This window comes from Lycorma delicatula, chromosome 6 (genome assembly GCF_047948215.1).
Source record: "Lycorma delicatula isolate Av1 chromosome 6, ASM4794821v1, whole genome shotgun sequence".
NCBI classification, from domain to species: Eukaryota; Metazoa; Arthropoda; class Insecta; order Hemiptera; family Fulgoridae; genus Lycorma; species Lycorma delicatula.
This window is the reverse complement of record NC_134460.1, coordinates 106,273,636-106,297,435: the sequence shown is the minus strand read 5'-3', so window position 1 is coordinate 106,297,435 and position 23,800 is coordinate 106,273,636. Positions and strand designations below refer to the sequence as shown.

Genomic DNA, 23,800 nt, shown 5'->3' with positions numbered 1-23,800 from the left:
CAAGTGGTGTCATGATTGCTCAAATGATAATGAAGTTATCTAAGTTCAAAGACTACTCAAAAATTGTATTAGTCAATTTTGGCTCATTTTTAAGAGGCCGTATCTCAAAAGGGATCACTTGAACTTGATTTATCTTGGCACCATTGAAAAGAGCTCGCTTTGATCAGGAAACGTTTTTATTTTTGAGACACTGCATTTAGGAGCAAATAAACTTATGTTTTCATCAGGTTAAAAACATACACATTTGCACAATCTTGCATTGGTCTGTGGTGGATATGCCACTGCCATTCTTAAAGACTAGTATCCCCATCACCAGGGACCATGCCCAATAGCCAGCCAAGTCCAGCCACAAGTGGTTCTCAAGCCTAAGGAGGGTCACTTTATGGTTCCCAAGCCATAGTGGTTTTCATTTGTTATTTATTCAGCTGCTGGAATGTGTTGATGATAACAATTACAGTTGCTTTTGGCAGACTATATTGTCAGCCCATCCCTGTTGCTGATAGAGCTGGAATGACAGAAATAATGTGTTGGTTTGGAATCCAACAAATGTCCTGGTGCTGGCCAGTAGAATGAACATGCAGGTCCATTGGGATGCATGAAACTGATGTAAGACATCATTTTCACCGGACTTTTTATCAAAAGTCATAACAGGGGGTGAATCTTAATACTATAACCCTGAAACAAAAATATCAGTTACTGGTTGGATTGCCAGCCAGTGAAAGACAGTTTCATTGCCCAGACCAAAAAAAGCACAGCAAGTGAAATCAAATGTGTAGTCCATGATGGTTTGCTTTTTCGACATCAAAGGGGTTGTTCACTTTGAATTTGTTCCTCAGGGCACCACAGCGAACCAACATTATTATTTATAAGTGCTGAAGTGATTGTATGAGGCAGTGAGAAAAAATGGCCTGAATCATGGCAATTGTAGGACTGACTACTTCACCATGACTATGCACCTGCCTGTACCGTGTTAAATCAATTGTTTTTGACAAAAAACCTCTTACTTGCCTGACTTAGTCCCCTGTGATTGCTTCTTACTCAAAAAGAATGAAGAAAAACCTAAAAGGAAAGTGTTTTCAGAATGTAGAAGAGGTTAACAAAAAATCGTTGGAGGCGTTAACAGGATTAGTTCAGAATATAAAAAAACGTTTCAAACAGTAGAAAATCCATTGGGACAAGTGCATATCATCTAATGGACAGTATTTTGAAGGGGATTGATGTTTTTAAGATGTTCTCTTAAATAAATAAATAATTCCCATTTTTTGAGATTTATAACTATTTAATGACTAGGATTATATTAACTAAAACTTAATTATATTAACTTTGTTATTGCTTCTTGGCCTTACAACTGTGTATCTTTAGTACAAATATATGTACGAACTTATGATTTTGCATTCAGCAAGGTTATATCAGTACTTATTTTTTAGTTTTAAGAACTGCAGTTAACTTTTTAAAAAAAAACTGTGAAAAAATTTGCTATAAAGAATTATTAGATTTGTTAAATGCTGTTTTCTGGATCACTATAATGTGTGTGTGTGTGTGTGTGTGTGTGCACGCGCATGTGTGTATTTTTTGTTTGAAATCAATCTTTTCAAAACCCATTTCAACTCTATCCTTATTATTGTATATATAATTCAACTTGATCCACCTAAGTACAGAGAATTAAGTAATATATTTATATATATTTAATAATATTATTTAATTCTGTACTTAAGTGGATCAAGTTGAAGTGTGTGTGTGTGCACATGTGCATGCGTGTGTGTAGTTATATATATTTATTTTATTATATCAAATGAAGTACAGGGTAAGTAAAGTAGGATGACTTGCATTATTCCACGCACCATCAGCTGCATTATATATTCATCTCAAATTACATTACAAACTTCATAAAATGTAATAACATACCATGCATTTATTTATTTTATTTAAAATTTAAAACCTTTAAATCTTTTTATTTCAAGCTTTTATTCAGTTAAATTAAAAATTAAAACAAAATTTAAAAATATGAAAAATTAATAAAAATAAAAATTAAAAAATTTTTATATGTAAAAATATAACGTCGAGGCATAAAATCAAATTAAAATTAAAATCAAATAAAAATAATTTTAAGTAAAGCAGTTATGCATGTTGTCCATTTAACTGAACTTTACTATATTTATTTTTATGTTTATATATATATATATATATATATTATCTTTCTATCTGTATTCCTATTATATTTTATAATTTCCAGTATTTTTAAATTTGTCCTAATATCAGATATTGTATGTCTATTCTTAATCAGATAATCAGATACATTAGAAAAACCCAGTTTACCTCTTTTATAATCTCTAAAATATTCCAAGAATCTAGCCTTAAATGATCTAGTGGTCTTTCCTATATAAATATGGTCACAATCATTACATTCAATTTTATAAATACCACTCAAATTATATAAATCAGATGAATCATGTTTATTATTTATTAGGTGTTTTATTATGTATGTGGTTATTTGTATGGTATGCAAGTTTAAATTTATTATCATCATAAACCTTCGTAATATGTTCAACTATTTTATCAGAATATATATATTTATATATGTATACTTTAAATATACATTGCCAACATTCTGTATGTCGTTTAATGTTATTAAATGTGTATTATTTTTAATTTTTGACATTGTTTATTATATATATTACTAAAGAATAATCATAACCATATATATATATATATAAAAACATAAAAATAAATTTAATATGATGAGCCTTCAGACAGAATATGAGGATGACAGTATTTTGAAAGCTACAATAGATTGCACCACCATATATTTTGATAGTGATATTTAATTTAATATATTTCAATCGGTTTATTAAAGTAAGTTCAGTTAAATGGACCAGATAAAAAAAATTATAAAATAAAATAATAATAATAAAATTATTTGTATTTAATTTTATGCCTTGATGTCATATTTTTACATATGTAAAAATTTTTATAATTTAATTTTTCATGTGAATTTTAATTAATTTTTAAATTTTGTTTTAATTTTTAATTTAACTAAATAAAAGTTTAAAATAAAAAGATTAAAGGTTTTAAATTTTAAATAAAATAAATAAATGTTTGATATGTTATTATATTTTACGAAGTTTGTAATGTAATTTGAGATGTATATATAATGCAGCTGATGGTGCGAGTAAATCGCGAAAGCGCTCCTGCACATATCATGGAATAATGTAAGTCATCCTACTTTACTTATTCTGTACTTTGCGTAGAGAATTTCGCTGTCCTTTTTTACCTGGGACGGCACGACCGTGTTCCATCAGCACATGCAATTAAAACATGGATATGTAATTTTGAGGAAACTGGTTAGGTTCCTTCTGTGGTGTACGGATGGTTCGCCATGAGTGAACCATCCGTACACCACAGAAGGTTCAAGCTTTACAAGATGCTGTCACACAAAGTCCACATCGGGTAATCCATCGTCTCTCAGCATCTTTACAATTGCATAGTACAAGTGTTCGAAGAATGTTAGTGAAGGACTTGCAATTCAATCCATACAAGTTGCAGATCGTCCAGGAACTGAAACCGAACGATGCAGTTGTGCGAGCACAATTCTGTAATGTAATGCTTCAGAAGATAAATGATAACGAAGAGTTTGTTCACGAACTGTGGATGTCAGACGAAGCGCATTTCCACCTCAGTGGATTTGTTAACAAGCAAAATTTCAGATACTGGGCACAAGAAAATCCTATGCAGCTACACCAGCATCCGTTGCACAGCCAGAAAGTGACCGCGTGGTATGCTATGTCATCTTACGGTGTTATAGGCCCTTATTTTTTTGAGGATGACAACGGAGCGACTACAGTGATGTCGGCTCGTTACGTAGCCATGCTTGAAACCTTTGTTGTGGAACAACAAAAGAGATTTCCACCAATTCTTAACACAGCCTGGTTTCAACAAGACGGAGCAACATCACATACTGCACGAATATTGATGGCAGGTGTATGCCGATTGTTTGGACAACGTGTCATTTCACGAAATGGTGACATTGGATGGCCTCCCAGATCGCCTGATCTCTCAGCTTGCGATTACTTTTTGTGGGGTCACGTTAAAAGCAAAGTGTTCCACAGTAGACCTGCTACAACGGAAGAACTGAAGGCAAAGATCCGAGAAGCAATTGCGGAAATTCCAGTTGAGATGTTACGTCAAACCATGAACAATTTAACGAAGAGACTTCGTTAGTGTTTACATAGAAGAGGAGGTCACCTGCAAGATGTCATGTTTAAAAAATAAACTAAAATGGCAACAACATTATCCTAAAATGGCAACATTTGTACAATTACATGAAATAAGATTAATTTTCTAAAAAAAAATTTTTATGAACGTTATTTATTTTTTTAAATTTACCGTTTCTTTGAATCACCTGTGTATATATATTTTTTTTTTTTTTATAAAAATATACATATATTTATTTTTTATTTTTTTGTTGTATTGACACGTTTATTTACATGCTCATTTATATTTACAGAAAATAAAACAGATTCAAGTGGAGAGAGTAGTGAAAATAAGAATAAAACTGTTTATGAAGCATTAATTGAAGATAAAGGAAAGAGTGTTATCTACCTAAGATTATCAGCAACTACTGTTGAAACTTTACATCTTAAGGTTTGCTTTATTTTTTTTTTACCTTATAGTGGAGTATTCAAATACATGTTATAAGAATGATTTACTTTTTGAATTTTACTAATTGAATAATTCTTTAATATTACTACTGGAACAAAATAATCTACTTACAAATTGGTTTTATTGAAATACATTCTCCTAATTTTGATATTTTACTAAATTTTCACTAAATGTCACCACGAAAAGATTTCAGTAGGTTAGTTGTTAATGGATATTCTAGCAAAATTTTCATATCTTCCAGTTTGTTATTTAACTTAATTTTGGCTTATATGTTCGTTAACAATGATGTCAAGGGGTTTCATAGTACTGAAATTTATCATTGTATTGTTAATGCTTTTTCATTGAGTTTGGTTTGGATATGAAACAAAGCATAATGAAATTGAAGAATATACTAATATAAAGACAGTATTATTGACAGTGTTTGTGCAGCTCATGCACTTACTGGAAGTTATTTTAAGTTAAATGTATTCATATCCTTGAATGTTACAATTATTCATATTACATCAAATTAAGTTTGGGTAATAGCTTTGTATATATTTTTTGCTATTATGTACTTGTATTTGAAATAAAAGGTGCATCACTTGACTTTGATAATTTAATGTAATCTAAGGGTCTGGATATCTGAGCATAAAATAGTATGCTATTGAGTTAAGGATTTTGGAACAATTGCATTTTACAAAAATCTTATTAAATAGATGCAGTGGCTAACTTTTTCATGTGCATTTCACATTTTACTTAGTCTGTTTTTAATCTATTTTATTTTTTACTAAAATATTTTTAAAATTGAAGAAAATACATGAATCTCTTATGATTACTTTTAATTCAGTTTTAATATTATTTTTAAAAATTTCATATTGCAAAATAAGATAAGAAAATGTGTTCATTTTCAGTGCTGTTCAAGTGCATGTTAGCATTTTTTGGAATAGTTGGTTTGTTGTATTACTACTTCCCTTGTGCTAACATTATTTATTCATATGTTATGTGTAATGTAGATTTCCAGATGTCGCTTTAACTTTGATATTTTTCTTTTTTGCAGTCTGATTCAGAGTTCACAATGGATGTTCAGTTCCAGTTGAATAGAGTTCCATATTGCGAATGGCATCATGCAATTGATAAAATAGCAGATTTCAAAATAATTTTTCCTGAGACGTATTTAGAACCAACTATTCCCTGGACTCCACAAAGGTATGTCATTCGAATTATTTGTATGACTTTATCTCCTACACTGAATCCATGCAGAACTTGACAAAATGTATTATAGGAAAATTTCTTAGTATAAATCAAGTTTATTGTAGATGTCAAATTTAACCAATCTTTTTTAATATTTCTCTTTCATCCGGCTTGAGCAATGCATCAAAATTCATGTTACTGCCAGAGCTTATAGTCATATATGGTGTTAGCATTTTGTGAAAATTATTGAGTTAGTATTTATTCAGTACTGATAGTACAGATGCTTGAAACAAGCAATTAATGTATATAGCTGTTAATACCAATCCTGTTAATACCATTACGTGATTCAACTTTTTTTTTGTTATTAAAATTTTGGTATATTGTCTTTAGTAATAAATAATTTAAGTGGTAGACCTGTATTTGACATTATTAAGTTAGTTGGAAAAAAAAAAACGCTAACTGTTTAAAAAATGTTGCAAGAGAATGTTTTTTAGGTCCACATACTTTCTTATTTATTTAAAGTTAATAGGGTATACATAATTTTGTATTTAATTGTTATCAGTGACGTATATATACCTTGATGTGCTTTGGATGCCTTTAAGTTAAATGATCATTAACTTTTTCCAGTAATAATGTAACTTGGAATCAAAATAGCTTGTTTAACTACAATGATTGGGTATTTGAACCTTTCAACTTGTTGAAGAATGGTAGTAGGTTTAAAATTATCTCTTCATAAATTTATTCACCAAACCCTATCTACTTTTTATGAGTGAAGGTTAGTTGTTATGCTATGCGTTATATATGTTTTGTTGCTCTTCATTGAAGATTTGAAAGGGAACCAGTTGGTGAATCTTGGAAAACAATAAGTTTTTTTTATTTTTACTTATATACTGTTCTGTTTATATACTATTACTATTGCTTCGCCAATAATCATGGCTAAAAAATAAATTTGTGTTAGTTTATTACCACTTTTCTTTCATCAAAATCGATATGTAAAACAACTCTTTCCTTATCAATTAATTTACATTTCCGACATCTCCTTAAGATAAAATCACATAGATTTAACACAATTGAGTTAAAGTAGCTGATTTTTTAAAAATATTGTATAGTTAAATGTTTTTAGTGCCAAGCATCTACTGCATTGTAATCCCTAGGTAAAGTGCCATCATCTATTTGAAAGACAATTAATAATTTTTAAAATTCATAGTTAATTTAGTATTAATTGTTAATGGCCACATGATGTGTCAAAAAATTCCAAAACCTTTACTTTTGTAGATGATTCTTCTGTACACAACCGTAATAAACCGTGGAGTTGGTGTTTAAAATGTTTAGAGGTTATTTGCATGATCTCTGTTTGTGGTGTAAAATTGTTTGTTATTGGTTTTAACATTCATCATTTTTATTAAATTTGTAATTTTATGATTTTATCTTAATTTTTTCCTTCTTATTTAATTTAGAGACTGTCCCAAAAAGCATCAGTGTGTACTTGATGCTTTTTGGGATAATTAACAAGGTATTTATTAATGATCCTTCAGTTTGTATTACAAAATAATCATTGAAGTAAAGCCAGAGACTCTCTTTTCCAGGTACCTCTTTGGTGTGATGTGGTTTTTGTGTTTCATGTGAAAAATGTTGTTTTTAGTTGTAAGGTTGATGATTCTACAAATCTATCTTCCATTCTTGTAAAGAAATTGAGACTAATTGGTTATCAGTCTTTATTTACTTTCATTAATTAACTAATTAAATTAGGTGAATTTATGAAATTGATTAGTTATGCTAAAATTAATATGATTTTGATGATAGGTGTGTGTGTGTGTATATATATATATATATATATATATATAGCTTGGTGTTAGATTAAAATTGTATTTTATTTACTCACTTCAGTATGCAATCTTACTGTAACAAATTAAGTTTAAAAATTGATGAAATTAATTTTTCAAAAAAGAAAATTATCGATTGAAAATGAATAAAAATTATTATATTTATAACTTGTAATGTTAAATTAATATGCGTCATTAATTTTGGAGTTGGAAAGAGATGTTTTTATTTCTTTTATTTAAGAATTAATCTTGAATTTATTTTAGCAATTGTAGTAAAAACTTGTATCTCTTTTATGCTTCATGAGTTATGTAATGAGTGATTTACCCATATTGCTCAATTTATGGCCTTAGTACAAGTGTTATATTACATATGCTATTTTTCTTCCATTTATCTTGTTTCATTACAGTATGATGTAAAAATATAAAAATTTATGTATAAAATTTAATATATTATTATTCTAAAAATAAAGTTTAATAATGAAATATAAATTAAATTGTTAGGTGATACAGACTAATTTAATTTTAAAGAGCTCTAACATTTTGACTTCAATTGTTATATTTATGTATAACCTAAGTGATTGTAGTGTATTCTGATATAATCAGTTTACAAAAAAAAACTTCAGTTGTCAAAATCATTAGTGGATATTTTAAAAATTTTGTTTTTAAAAAAAAATTAAGTCGGAAATATTTTACTACATTTTTGCATGCATATATTGTTTGTATTGAGAAGAGAGCTGATAGGTTTCATTCCTTTTTTAAATGTATAAATAGACAACAGAAGAGACATAATTCAATATGAAATAATATTTTGTTTTTTTTTTAGAATTTCTGAAATTATCAAATATAGTATTTTATGAGCACACATATCTCATAATATAAAAGTGAAAGCTAGAAAATCAAATCATTTAAAATATTCAACATTTCAAAAATAACGTATCATTTATTATAGCAGTGATAGAATTTATACCAGGGAATAAGACATGATAGGCCAATTGTATAACTTTGCTATCTGAAGTACAGTTATATTAAAGAGAAATTGTAGTCTAAAAATAAAACCAACATACAAGGGCAAGTCAAAAAATAAATTGAAATGAAAAAAATCAATATATTTATTTATATTTACATAAATGATACATGCATTATTTTTCAACATAATTCCCTCCTACTTCTATGCACTTAGTCCATCTTTTAATGAGCTTTTGAATTCCTTCCTGGAAGAAAGTTATTGATCTGGTGTGCAGAAAATTTTTCACCGCTTCTATGGTCTCTTCATCAGATCAATAATGATTCCCTTGCAACTCTTCTTTTAATGGGCCAAAAAAATGAATATTGCTTCAAGCCAGGTCCAGAGTGTATGGAGGTTGGTCCAGCAGCTCAAAACTGAAATCTTGAAGGGAAAGGACTGTATGAGGTCGAACGTTATCCTGAAGCAAAATTACGCCTTTAGAAAGTTTACTACATCTTTAGGATTTGATTTTTTGCTTCAATAAATGCAGTAGCTCACAGTAGTTATCGCTGTTTACTGATAGACCTTTAGGTGTGAAGTAAACCAAAAGTGAACTTTCCATATTCCAGAATATCATCATCACCACCTTTTCTGCAGACATCTGAGTTTTAAACTTTTTTGCTGTGGTTGGGTGATGAAGGATGTTTCTGCACTAAACTGTGTCACTTACTCTCGGGTTCAATGTGGTGGACCCATGTCTCATCAACTGTTATTTGCTTAAGAAATGAGTCTCCTTCATCTTTGTAATGTTTCAAAAGCTTCTGGGAAATTTTCAAATGATTCTTTTTGTGGATGCTGGTCAATTGATGTGTGCTTACCCAGCAAGCACAGACTTTTTGAAAATTTAAAGAATCATGGATGATTGAAAATGCTGAGCCTTGCCTTTTATTCAACTTGCTTGCAATGTAATCAACTGTAATTCGTCGAGAATCATTTGTTTAACTGCTTCAATGTTGTCATTAGTGTTTGAAGTGGAAGGCCTACCTTGCCACTGTTCATCACAGAGAGAAGTACTACCATTTTTAAAGTGATCAATCCATTCATAGATCTTGCTTCCACACAAACAACTCTCCATATTGCTGCTGCATTCAACAAATAATCTCTGCTGGTTCACCCCTTTTGAACTGAGAAAACATATCATTGCTCACATTTATTCCTTGGTGTAATCAGACAAAGGAGCACTCATTTTAAACTGACTTTTAAACACAATTACAAGTAGCCAACAATAAAACAATACTTTCAAATGAACAGCTGACAGAGGTTATGAGTTGTAGCAGAACAATCATTACTGCTTTACATGTGATTGGGAGGGAAATCAAAATTTTCCTTTACTTTTTGACTTACCCTCGTTAAATTCAATTGATTATTTTCTGATTAAACACATATACAAAGAAAATTATATGATTGACTTATGCATAATTGAAAAAAGAGGCAACAGCATGTGGCCATTGGTGTGTAACTGTAACAATATATAGATGCCAACAGTACTAAAAGGGTGTAATAAAAATAAATTAGTTTTTTTATATAATAAATTTTTAATCTGGGGACTAACTTTATTTCAAAACCTTTAATTTAAAGGAACAATTAACACTAAAATATTTATTACTTTATGGATTGTTCAGACAAGAAGGCATCTGTTCCAGGCAGTGGAGTGAGACACTGGATTCACGTTTAAATTTAAAACAGAAGGAAGCAGTTGTAGCTATTACTACACCGATCAGTGTACCTCTTCCGCCAATATTGATAATTGGTGAGTTAATTTATTAATTTTTTAATAGTCAGGTATAAATCTTGGTTGTTAAATATATCTTATGTGATGATACTTTTTTGTTTAGGGCTGTATTTGAAGTAGTGTATGGGAAGTACTTAAGGAAAATCAAGGTTGTAGATAATAATGTTATTTGAAAAATGGGTTTGTAAAAAAAAAAGAGAAAAGTAATAGTATGGTATTTGGAGATTGAGCAAGAAGAACCTAGTATTTATACCAGAAAAGGAGGTTTAAATAAACCTCATCAGTACTGTAGTACCTAGTGTAGGCATTAGGGGCTTGAGCAAAGAGTATTAGCTATTTTCTCTGCCTCTGAGTTCTTTTTGCCTGATTTCAAGTCTATGTATGGCAGTGTGAGGGGACAGGTAAGTTATGTGTTGCATGCACTACTATTACTAAATTACAAAAGTTATTTGATTAGTGGTAGATATATAGTAAATCACGTCAGTCTTTCTCTAGTTAACTTATTTGGTCAGATAGTAGCAACTACCACTACAGAAGTAGTTCTAGTTTTTACCAGATACATTATTAATAAAATTGCATTCTGCCAGGACATAAGTGACTCACTATACTCCATCCTAGTACCTGGAGCTTGCAAGGATTACTAATAAAAATATATGCTGTAAATTAATTATATTATTAAACTATATTGACCGTCGTTAGTCATCCAGGTTCACCATCATCAGCCTTATCCAGTTAATGGAATTACTGTTAATTGTAGAGAGATGTAGGAGTAAATATAATTTGTTTTATTTATGTGTAGTAGAATTTTTCCTTATTAAATGTCTTTTTTTAGATGATTGACACAACCAATTTTAATTTAGACATAACATACTATTGACACATGCGTGCGCACTCTAAGCAAAACTTGAAGGTTAGAAAACAAGAAAAAGTTGTTTAGGGCCGGATCTGGTGAATACAGTGAGTGGTCAACCAATTCAAATTGAAATTCGTGAATTTTAGTCATGGCGCCATCGAAGTATGAGCAGGCACAATGTCCTGATGGAGAAGCACTTTCTTCTTCTCAAATACAGTCTTTTTTTTTTTTTCAATTCTGCCTTGAGCTTGTCAAGTAATGATGCGTAATACTGTCCTGTTATTGTTTTACTTTATTGAAGATAATCGATAAACAAAATTCCGTTACTATCCTAAAAAACAGTTTCCATCACCTTCCCTATTAATGGAATTATCTTCGTCTTTTTTAGAGTAGGTTCACCCTTTGCAGTCCACTGTTTTGACTGTTGTTTTTTCTCAGGAGTGTAATGATGGTTCCACGTTTCATCTACAGTTAGTTATGAATCGACACAAAAAATCCGAATCCTTTAGCTTAAACTGCAACAGCAGGGCCTTGGAAATGTTCATTTGAATGTGTTTTTGGTCCAAACTGAGCAAACGGTACTCAGTGCATGGATAGCTTACGCATATCCAATTCTTCTGTTAATATATAACAAACATGTTCTTTTTGTATGACCATAGCCTTTTCTATCTCTAACCTTAATTCGCTGTCATCCAGTATCATTTGGTGAACTTTTTTGATGATATTGGTGGTGGTTGCAGTTTTCGGCCGTCCTGAACCCACCCATCATCAACCAAGCTGATACGACATGTTTAAATTCAGGTGCCCATCTTTTCATGGTGACAAATGATGGGACAGAGTCCCCGTAAACAGCGTCCAACTCAGTTTTAATTTGCATAGGCATATTGCCTTTTAAATGCAAGTATTTAATCACTGCATGATATTCTATTTTTTCCATTTTCACAGAACCACTCACAATGACTTACTCAAACGATTATCAAACAACAACTGAGTGTCCAAAATGGCTGAAATTTTAGTGAGTACTTTTCAATACATGCGTGAATACATTCCTCAACTTTTGTTAAAGAGTACCTGTCGTCTTCATGTAGAGGCTCAAAATTTTTCAGACAATCTGTGTATATGAAGTTGAATTCGAACTGATGTGTGCATGGTTACGGATCTAACATGTTCTCATTTATCCACATAACTACTTGAGCAATGTGAAACAAAATTAATATATAAAGTAATATAAAATGCTGATATGGACCCCATAAAAAATGTGATGCAATGTGGTATCCACCACAATGCAATTGTGTAACTGTCCACTTTATTAAAGAAAGGATCATATCTCACTTTCAAATGAAATAAGTTTAAATGAAGTGCAGCAAAAAATGTGTATATGTAATTTAATATGCGTACAAGGAAATCATGTGGTGTCTACATAAGATTTTTTTTAATAAAAAAGTCCTGAAGTAAGGTAGCCAAAATTTGGCATTTGCTGATGACATTATTTTTAATTCTTAGCAACTTTTAAATATTATAAGAAACATTTTTTTTTAGTTATCAATAATTTTATTAAAGATTGCTGGGTATCAACATTTATTTCATATGAAAGCATAAATTTTAAATTATTGTAGTTTTAAATAATTTAACTTTTAATTAATTCAATTTAAAATGTTAATCCAGTTTTAATATGTTTATTTGTCTTAAGGTTGCATGCAGTTAATGATTCTTCCTTTGACATCCTTTATCCTTTTTAATCTTCCTTAATTTTTATTGAAGGTGAGCTTCCTTTACTCTACCTAATAGTACTCTTTATATTTGTATTTAATTAGACAAGTTATATTTTATTTATTAATAATTGGTACTCTGTGAAAGTAGAATATTTTGTTCTTAGATTGGTTGGCAGGCATATACTTTTGTGGCACTGTAACTTCTATGGTCTTGCATCATCTCATATGTTTCAGTTCTACTTCTAACTCCCCTGGGACCTCCCCCATCTTAAATGCCCCCGGGACCCGTATCTTTATAGGATGTGGAACTGGTTCTGTATTGGATCTGACAGCAGTTTCTGATTGCATCAATATCATTCCTGAGATCTGCTGGAATTGGAATTTATAAGTGACCATGCTGCCATATACTTCAATATATCTTTGAGGGGGCCAATGTACAATGCCATGTCATTGTTGGAACCTGACGGAACAGCAGATTGTGTCCTTGGATTCGGTGGCACACAGGATGGAGGGGCCGGCTAGAAATTGCTGGGAGGACTTATTCACAGTCTTAATGGAAGAGATTGATAGGCTGCAGGCGCATCGCCATTGATCACAGAAGGTGTACTGGTGGTCAGGTGAGATTGGAAACCTCTGTTTCACTGCCAGGTGGAGGATGCAGAGGGCCAGATGTAACTGTCTCAAGAGAGTAGAATTGACAGAGAACAAATACCATGCTGCTAAACAGCTATTGTGTGGTATTATTAAGAGTGCAAAAAAGGTTGCCTGGAGGAGATGCGTCTAAGATTTGTATGAGAACCCCTGGGGGAGGGCGTATTGTATCCTGCTGAAGCGCTATGATATGCCTCTCCCTCTCCTTTCCTAGGCACAGGTGCAATCGGCTGTCAACTCACTTTTAGAGAGTGATGATGATACGGAAGAGAGCCGGCTATCAGCTCTGTGGAACTCAACTTCATGATGGAAGAACTAAGGTCTAACGATATTCCAAAATACAGGGTCCAGCATATAAATCTGATGATTTTGTAGTAATTGTTATGTTAGCACCACTGTCAATGAGAAGGTGTGAGTGTTGTACATCGACAGGTCTATTCATGCTATTTCAGTAGCCAGTATGTTGTGGTCGGGTGAACAAGAAGCGTTTGTGATTGAAGCCTATTTTAAAAATAATGACTCGGTTATTGTAACACAGCATTTATTTTGCAAACATTTCAATTTAAATCGACACGCGTCTGTTCGTAGTAGAAATATGATATTGTTGTGGGTGAAAAATTTTAGGAACACGTTGCTTTAAAAATGAAACCAACAGGACAAAAACGGATTGTGAGAATCACAATCCGTTCCATGACATTCAGGAAGCAATGTCATACGGAAGGTCTCCATGACATTCAGCTGCAAGACATGCTGCTGCGCTAGCCATTTCTGATCAAAGTGTACGACGAATTCTTCATGCTGACCTGAAATTCCATCCGTATAAGATGATGTTAGTGCAGCAACTTAATGCAAATGATTGGGCGTCTTACAAAGCAGCTTGCGAGATCATCCTTGAAAATGTCCACCAGGATGCCATTATTCTTTAAAGTGACGAGGCAAATTTTCATCTGTCAGGATTTGTGAATAAACAAAATTACCGTTATTAGGCTTCGCATAATCCCTGACAAATTCTTGAAAAACCACTTCACAGTCAATATGCTACAGTGTGTGTGCAGTTTCAAAGTTTACCATAATTGGCCCATATTTTTTTGAGGAGTTTAAATCGCAGATTAACTAACATCTCATCGATACGTAAAAATGTTGATTGAATTTCTGTGACCAAAACTGAATGACTTTCAAGGACATGAAATTTGGTTTTAACAGGATGGTGCCACCATCCATACGACAAGAATCGCAATGGATGTTCTGCGAGAAACCTTACCTGGACGTTTGATTTCCCGATTTGGTGACATTCCTTGGCCAGCGCGTTCATCTGATCTGGCTGTTTGTGATTTTTTTCTGTGGGAGTATCTCAAACATAGTCTTCAGTAGTCGACCACAGTCAATTGCAGAACTCAAGGAGGCCATTCAACGAGAAATTGAAGCTGTTCCGTAAGTGATGATTGAGCGAGCAATGTCAAATTTTAGAATGAGGTTAAGTGAGTGTGCGAGGAGTAATGGAAAACATTTGGACGACATAATATTCAAATAAAAAAAAATCTATGTAAATAATTCACTATAAATTGCAAAAATTGATTTTAATTTGATATATTAAATGTTTTAATAGTACAAAACACAGTTTAATTATTATCCCTCAAAAATCATCAGGTTTATATTCCAGACCCTTTATCATGATCGATGGCACGTTACAACTTGCCTTCCTGATGGAGATGACTTTGCTAGTGTATGTTGACAACCTGACCCTTATGGTGGTGGGCAGTTTAGAAGAGGAGGTAGAACCCTGGCTACCTTGACTGTATGGTGAGTGAGTGGATGGCTACAAGGGAAAGGCCTGGTGCTGGCCCTGACCAAGACAAGGATGTTAGTGATAGCTGGGTGAAGGAGGTTACAAAACATCACAGTTGTGGATGGTGTGCAAGTGAGAGAATCGCTATGTGCAAAATACTTAGGTGTGTAGTTTGAGAAATTGGGGCTATTTGGAAAACACCTGCGAGAAGTCTGCGATAAGGCAGAATGGGTGACACACAGTTTGGGTCGACTGATGGAGAATACACAAGGCGTGGGCCTTGTCTAAATGTTTGGATAGTTGTGGCCTATCCAAACGTAAACTACTAATGTCAGCAGCCAGAGCCATTATAGTGTATACAGTGCCGGCATGGTTTGCAATGTTAAATATAAAATTGAACGTGAAGAAGTTGGAGGCACTACAGTGCCGAGCGGCCTTGAAGGTGATCTCAGGGTATTGAACCATCTACATGGAGGCAGCAAATGTAATCACTGGTATGCCACCAATATACCTCCAGGCGTTGTTCAAGAAAAAAGTGTATGAAGGGATGGCCAAGAACACAGTGTTAACTCCTATGTCAGGAATGGCAAGAAAGCTGGTCTGTTGTTATGAAGGGTATGTGAACACATGCATTAATATCAGATTTAAACATGTGGCTCAAGTGCAGACACAGGGAAACTTAACTACCACGTGACCCAGTTGCTATCAGGAACGGAGAATTTGGCAAGTATCTCCACCACTTTAACAGGCTGCTGGTTGGTGAATATATATACTGCGGGGAATGGGATTCCTCTGGACACATATTTTTCTGATGTCCTAAGTGGTCAAATGTGCGAAGGGATAGGCATCTACTAACACTGATGCCAGGGAATATAGTCATCTATATGGTAGCTGACCCCCAACAGTGGAGACAAGTAGAAGGCCTAGTTATCCACATTATTGTGACAAAGGGGGAGGATTATAGGTTCTGGTTCACAATGGTGTTAGGGAATATCTGACTGAGAATGTGAGGAGCATTGATTCAAAGGGTAAGATACGACAACCAATCATATAGATACCTGCTATCTGGAATAGAAAGTGACAATCACTGTGGTTCAAGGTAGGTTTCCAGTAATTGCGTAGTCGGGCCGAGCTCCCCCTACCAAGGGCTAGATAAGAGGGAGCTATTACAGTGGCAGAAGTTAAGTGCCACAAAAAAGAAATATAAAACCCAAAAGATAGTCCCGGCTCCTGATGATGGTTCCTGGGAACAGCATAGCTGGGCTCAGTTTCATCACCAGGTGTTTGAGGTAAAGGTTGAAGGAGAAAAGATCCGGAACTGGTGGGCTGACTTGTCATGCTGGACTTAACAGCTGGTAGGTGGGGAGGCCCATTAAGAGTCGGAGGGACACCCCCTGGGATTGAGTATTAGTTGCTTGGATGCAGATCCTTCTCAGGGGAAAAAGAATGAAAATAAGTTCTACTTGTAACACTGAACGTAAAATACAAAAATTATTTTGAAATCAAGAAGTTCCTAGTCTAGAAAATCCTGATATCATAAATCTTATCGTTATTTTATCCTATTCCACTTTTATAAATGTTTTGTTAAAATTTTCTGTACTGTGTAAATTTTTTTAGAGATCAGCTTCTAATGTAATGTGAGTTTTTATTTGATTAATATTTTATTAATGTTAAATATTTTTCTTTTTGTAGTTTTAATTTGAAATAGTAGTTATATAATATAAAAAAACTCATCTATGGTAAAAATCTTCACAATGATAAATTACAAAATTTCTTAAAAACGTTTTGTTAAAATTTTTATTCGTTCTTTTATGTATTTCTATTATCAACCAATGCTAACCGGCTAAAGTAACAAATATGTATAGTTAGTTAATTGCTATGATTATTATTTTATTTAATCTCATCTTTCTCACTCCTACAAATATTTAATAAATGTTACTTTCCAGTTACATTTATTAGATTCTCTGTACATTAATTGTGTACATATTTCAATATCTGAGATAGCCATCTAAATAGTTTTTATAGACTGGTTCATGATTCGCAGTCACATTGTATATTTTACTGAATGCCAGATAAATAATGTACTCAATCAGTGAGGTTATTTCAAATGAATTTATTTTTTGATGGAGGTATTGGAATAATTAGTCACAGTTTTGAATGTTTGAGGTTTATATGCTTAGTTATAACCATATGTTACTGTCAAAAAATGTATGAATTTTTTTTTTGTTTTTTGATAAATATATTGTAAAAAAATAAAAATTCTTTCATGTACTTTGTAATCAGGCGTTATAACTTACTAAGAATAAAAGTTCACCATTAATTTTAAGTATTTTTAAAATTTCAAGTTTTTTTGGTTAATTTCAGATTATGATTTTATTATTTCATTTAATGAAGTTCAGTTGGAGTTATATGGTGGATATTGAAATCCATAGTATAGATAATTGTATGTATGAGAGATGTTTTTATGTATAAGTTGGTATTGGAAATTTCCTGAACCAAGCAAAAAATAAATAAAGTTACATTTTTTTACAAATGTCTACAATTTCCTTCAAAATAGTCTCCTTGAGGTTGAATATATTGATTCCAGCATATCTAATATCTGAAGAAACAAAACGAAGACATAAGTGGGTATATCTGGAGAGTATGAAGGATGTGAGATAACTCTCATGTTCTTCATTAAAAACCGCGTTGTTTTGAAGGAGATATGTGTGGGAGTGCATTGTTACGGTGCAGTAGCCAGATTTTTTCCCCACAATTCTGGCCTCAAAATTCAGTTCAAGACCAGTCCTGTTTTAAGTGCCTAAAAATAGTACAATTTAAGTCAGAATTCACTGTTGCATAAACATTAACAAATTTCTCAGTGAGAAGTGTATTTGACATCAGCATGATGAGCGTGCATTTTGTTGTGCTTTTAACCTGCCACATTTATAGTGTTTATGACTGTAGGCTGCTGCACTGCGATGATGACTGTTTTATTAACATTTCAAAGGTGTAAATCCAAATTTTCATTGGTTGATACTGACTAGAGTAAAAAAAATAGGATTGTTGTTAGGTGTTATTGCTCATGACATGTTGTTTCAGCAGTGCTTTTGATCAGGTGACTAGAACTAACAAACAAACTTAAATTGTTAAATTTTCATTTAAAATTCCTTAATGGTTAAAATATTTTGAATTTGTTCCAATAACCAGTGTAGATTGTGACACACAGTTTTTCAATTGTTTGGTAATTGTCTGAGTTCTTGAATTTTCTCCACATTTTCTGATGTTTTTTTATCTGTGAAAGGTTACCTGGAATGATCGTTATCTTCAAGTGACATTATACTGGCTTTGAAATGCATATACTATATGAAAACCTCTGTTTGATCAAATGAATCTTTTTTAAAAACTTCTTGCAGTATTCTAAGTCCTAGGTAGCACATGTATACTAAGTTTTACACAAAATCTTATGTAACCCTGTTCAAATTTATCAACAATCATAGACAAAGTAATCATGTATTTGTGTAAATAATTACACAAAGACATGATGTGTTGCACACTGTGATGCTAATCGATAAACTGATAGAGAAACCTTCAGTTTCCTGTACAGTATTGTTGCAATGCACAGTCATTGGGAGTACACTCAGGAAATATTCCATCATATGTTTACCACTTTGTATTCATGATGGTAAATAATAATTTATCAAATTCAGTTTACAAATAATATATCTTGCTGAAAGAGATCTGGTTAAAGGAGCTCTTACTGTAATTTCATAGATTGTGTAATTGAAATGTTTTTCAGGTCCATTTGGAACAGGGAAAACATACACTTTAGCACAGGCAATGAAAGAAGTTTTATTACAACCTGGTACTAGAGTTCTTATATGTACACATTCTAATTCCGCTGCTGATCTTTATATTAAAGATTATCTTCATCCGTATGTTGAAGCTGGACATCAGGAAGCCAAACCACTTAGAATCTATTACCATAAACGATGGGTTGCAACTGTTAATCAGGTTGTTCAGAAGGTATGTCAGTATCCAGGTAGAATTTTTGTTAATTTAATTTTCTAGATTCTAAATAATGAGACATGCACTTGATGATGTTGTTAACATATTTACTGTTATTGCTTCAGAATGTTCATCCAATAATCTTCTGTATTCAGTTCACAGCATTTTATATACTTGATTAAAATGATATGTTTTATGGAGTGTACTGAATTATGAATAGAATACCTCTATGCTTCCAAAAATTAATTTGGACATGAATCTTTTGTACAAGTACAGTTTTTAAGCAGAATTAAATTTGCATTTTTTTTTTTAATAATTTGAATTTTTAGTTCTGAATGGTTTTTTTGGTTGTAACTTCTTTATCTTCTTTCTTGTATTTACATATATATCTGGGTTCATTCTACTTTTTATTTTTAATAGCCACTTTTTCTTCCTTGGTTTGTTCTTGAATTTAAATAAAATGCTGTTATACCATTTTCCACCACATTTCTTCTGGTCAATACTTCCATCGTATAGGTTTATCATACAGTTTTTATTTTGGTGGTTGACCGTCTAAATCATTTGTGTGCAATTCATCAGATGTTGTGAATTAACCTCAATGTTCCTTATATATTTTTCCTTTTTTCAAATTCTGTTGCTTCCTAGCTACCTCAGTATCTTCATTTTGATGATGTATATTCTATACTTATCTTCAATTTTAATTGCCCAGAACGTAATAGCTGGTCTTATAGCTTTCTTGAATATATTACCTTTAGTTTTGATTATCATAATTTATCACAGTACAGCTTGAGAGTTCTTCGCTTTATTCATTCTGCAGAAACCCTATTTAGTTTATTATTATTTTTTATCAGCTTGGCTCCCAAGCTATTATAATTCCAGATTAAAATAACTTCTTCAAATTAATGACATTCCTCTGATTGTACAATTTTGCGTAAAAGGTCTAAACTACTAGATAAGTAGTGGAATATTTATCTTCTGTTTTTATTTTCATTTATTTTAATTCCTTGCTGTCTAAGGCGTGTTTTGTCTTTGATTTAATTGTTGCAGGTCTGTTATTAGTTCTGTTGCCAACATGTCATTTCTGTGTTATTACTTTTGTGTCATTACCAACTTGTCTTTTCTTTTAATTATGTCATTATGTTTTAGTGATTGATTTTAGTAAAAAATTGAAATATCTAAAAATAATGTTCTTTTGATGAAATTTCATAGATCTTCAGTTTGGGGAGATCTGTTGTTTATTAAAACACTGTTGCTTGAAAAGCCTGCTTAAAATTAAAGGATTGTAAAGTAAGGTAAAATGTAAGAGAAAAAACTAAATTTAATAAAATAGTTTACTAGATTATTTGTGTACATAAAATAAAATTTAAGTATGATTATTGGCATTTAATGGTCAGTGAACAAATTGCTAATTTCTTAAAATTATCAGAAAAAGGGAATTGTCTTTCAGTACAAAAGTTTGGTTTTAACAGTGAGTATACATGTACTTTACCTGTCTTACAGGAAGAGGGGTGTTCGTGTTTTTTCATTTTACCATTTTCTTTGCTGCTATCAGTTTAAATCTGCAAAATTAAAAAAAAAAAATCCTGAATAAGGTTGACCAACTGCTTATTTTAATTAGTTTTATGTTGCAAAAATTAATAATTTATATAAAACATTTTCTTAAAATTTTGAATGTAACTGATGATTGAGTATGCCTTTATTAAAATTTTCTGTAGTCTACCTTATAGTGCAAGAATATAAGATTGACCTTGATAATTGATATTAATCATGAGAAATTGGTATTGCAGAAATATGCTGAAAGTGAGAGTTATTTGTGGAAAAAGTACAAGTTCTTTAACATTGGATTATGATTTGTTTCTCCAGAAACAACTTTCTTTTAATCTCCATGGAACCTCTCATTATTTTTAAACAGTTTAATTTCATTTGCCCATTCCTTGACTGTGTCACTTCTATACTTTCAGTATTCTTTTCCCTCAAACCATTACATCATTAATAAAAGTCAATGAATTCATTACTCACTATATCTCATCTCCCCTTTGAACATTTGATTTAAAATTCATTTTATAATTTCAATTTATTTGTTAAGTAATAAGATAACTTGCAATAAACTTCCTTGTTTCAATCTCTTATCTATATTAAATCATTCTGTCATTCTTATGCTTGCTCTATCTGAACATCTATTGATTATATGCTGTTACTTGGTTATGCTAATGCGCTCATATTCCTAATTGTATTAAGCTCCTCCAGATACCCTCTACTATGGTAATTTTTCTCATATCCTTAGTATTTCTCACGCAGCTGATGTGTAACAAATATTAAACTGATAGTGCATTTCCTTGAGTGCGAATTGTGTGTTTTTCATGCAATGGATCATCAAGCTTTCCTATTCTGTTAAGAATAATCTGTTGTAAAAATTTTTGTATACTATCCAATTAATGTTATATTAATTTTTAATTAAAATTGAGGGTCTAAATTTGAGCTGGTTAATTTTGTCTATTCTATCTGTCTTTAATGTTCAACATTAATGATAGTATGTGTGACCTGGTTCTTTATTGAAATAGAAATGATTTTTCCATTATCATGTGTTTATTGTTTATAATAATCTGGTACTTACCCTCATTTGATGATCTTTTTTTTGCAGTACTGTCTGACAGAAATGAATGGTGGAATGCGAACATTTAAAGTACCAACATTAGACGATGTATTAAAGCATAGGGTTGTTGTTGTTACACTTAGTATATCAATGTATCTATCTACTATAGGATTACGAAAAGGTAAAACTACAATTTATTATAAAATGAAACTTTTTTTTGTATTTTCATATACGTTTTTGTATATAGATATTCTTAATTTTAGCAGTAGATACATGTGGTGGCTTTTGATCTTATCATATGGCACTATTATGTCTTGACATCATCCATTCCCAGTTAACATAGAGATCTATGGAAAGAGTTAAGATTTAGTTTAATCTAGTGGAAAGATTTCCTGCTTGGTGGGAACAGTCTTGTGTTTTCATACACAGCACCTTAGCATTTTTCACTCAGGTAATGTGCAACAAATATTAAACTGATAGCGTGCTTTTTCTTGGGTGTAAATTGTTCTGCTTTTCGTGTAATGTATCAAGCTTTCCTATGCTGTTAAGAATAATCCATCGCCAAATTTTTGTATACTGTCCAATTAATGTTTTGGGTTTAATACAGGCAGGGAATGAATATTTAATTCCTACTTGCAAACCTTTTGGTGATTAATGCTTGGTAAGTACGCCAGAGTTTTCAGACCTATATTTACACCACTTATAGAGTATTTCTGCATAATGATGGTCTGCAGAAGCAAGTGTATCTTCACCTACACTTATAAGTCAGGCATCAGAATATTACATTTATAGGATTGCAATTCTAAAATGATTTGGGAGTGCTATACAGCTTCATTTACTTTATCTGCCTGCGGTAAGTAGAGATGTACTTTGTGGATGCTTGGATACCAAAGCACAGGCCAAGAGAAAGTAACTGCTTGTTGAGAAGCACTTGTTTTCCTGTTTGTAAGTCAGTAATTCCCATAATATATATATTTTATTTTTACGAATCTAATTGTTTCCCTTTGAAATTTTTGGAATCTGGTTAGTAAGGATTGTTTAAGAAAGTAAAATTCTCAAAAATAGAAGTGTGAGTTTTAGAAATTAATAAAAATGCATCTTTCAGAATTGAAAAATAATATGTAATAATAAACAAAATTAATAATGAACATTAAACATTTTAAATTTCTTTATTAGTGGCATAAATACAATTACAGCTTGCAGATAAACACAAATACAGCCAAATGCATTGATATTTAAATAATCATATAAATAATAATGTAAATGAATTCTCATAATACAAATTAAATTCATTCATTTAATAAAATAAAGCATACAAAATAGCAATTTAAGTATGTATTATGTATACGAGTGTATATATATATATATATATATATATATATATATATATATATATATATATATATATAATACAACAGTTCACTGTAAAGTAAATGTACAAATAATAATAAAAGAATCTTGTAAAAAAATATTATTTACTAAAATATTAAATCAAATAAGACAAAATAAACAATACACAATACATAGTAATTAATAAGGAAGTTTAAAGTTGCAAGTCAAAATATAAACAATAGATGATAATTCTGAAACCAATGTTAACGAGGTTTGCGTTTATCATAAATAAAAAGCTAAACTTAAAAATTCGATAATGATGATTGCTTGAGTGATAATTGTGCAGAATATTTATTCAGTTCAACCCTTTAATAAAATTAAATTTATAAGTAAAATTAATTAATTCTTTAGCAACATTATAATCTGTTTACTAGTAATCAGTTTTAAATTGTTATATAAAATTTAAAATTGGAAAATGATTAATGCTTTTGCTGTT

General features: G+C 31.4%; 1 protein-coding gene across 3 annotated transcripts in view; it reads left to right on the top strand.

The window, feature by feature from the left end:
- Helz (Helicase with zinc finger) overlaps nucleotides 1-23,800 on the top strand; it is a 118,278-nt gene that overhangs the window by 40,446 nt on the left and 54,032 nt on the right. For 2 of the 3 annotated variants that reach the window (XM_075368285.1, XM_075368283.1), the window contains exons 8-12: nucleotides 4,505-4,641; nucleotides 5,696-5,844; nucleotides 10,281-10,408; nucleotides 19,171-19,397; nucleotides 22,021-22,153. In XM_075368285.1, the coding sequence (XP_075224400.1) occupies nucleotides 4,505-4,641; nucleotides 5,696-5,844; nucleotides 10,281-10,408; nucleotides 19,171-19,397; nucleotides 22,021-22,153 (774 nt within the window). The remainder of the gene's footprint in view (nucleotides 1-4,504; nucleotides 4,642-5,695; nucleotides 5,845-10,280; nucleotides 10,409-19,170; nucleotides 19,398-22,020; nucleotides 22,154-23,800) is intronic. The other variant, XM_075368284.1, reaches the window with a different exon arrangement.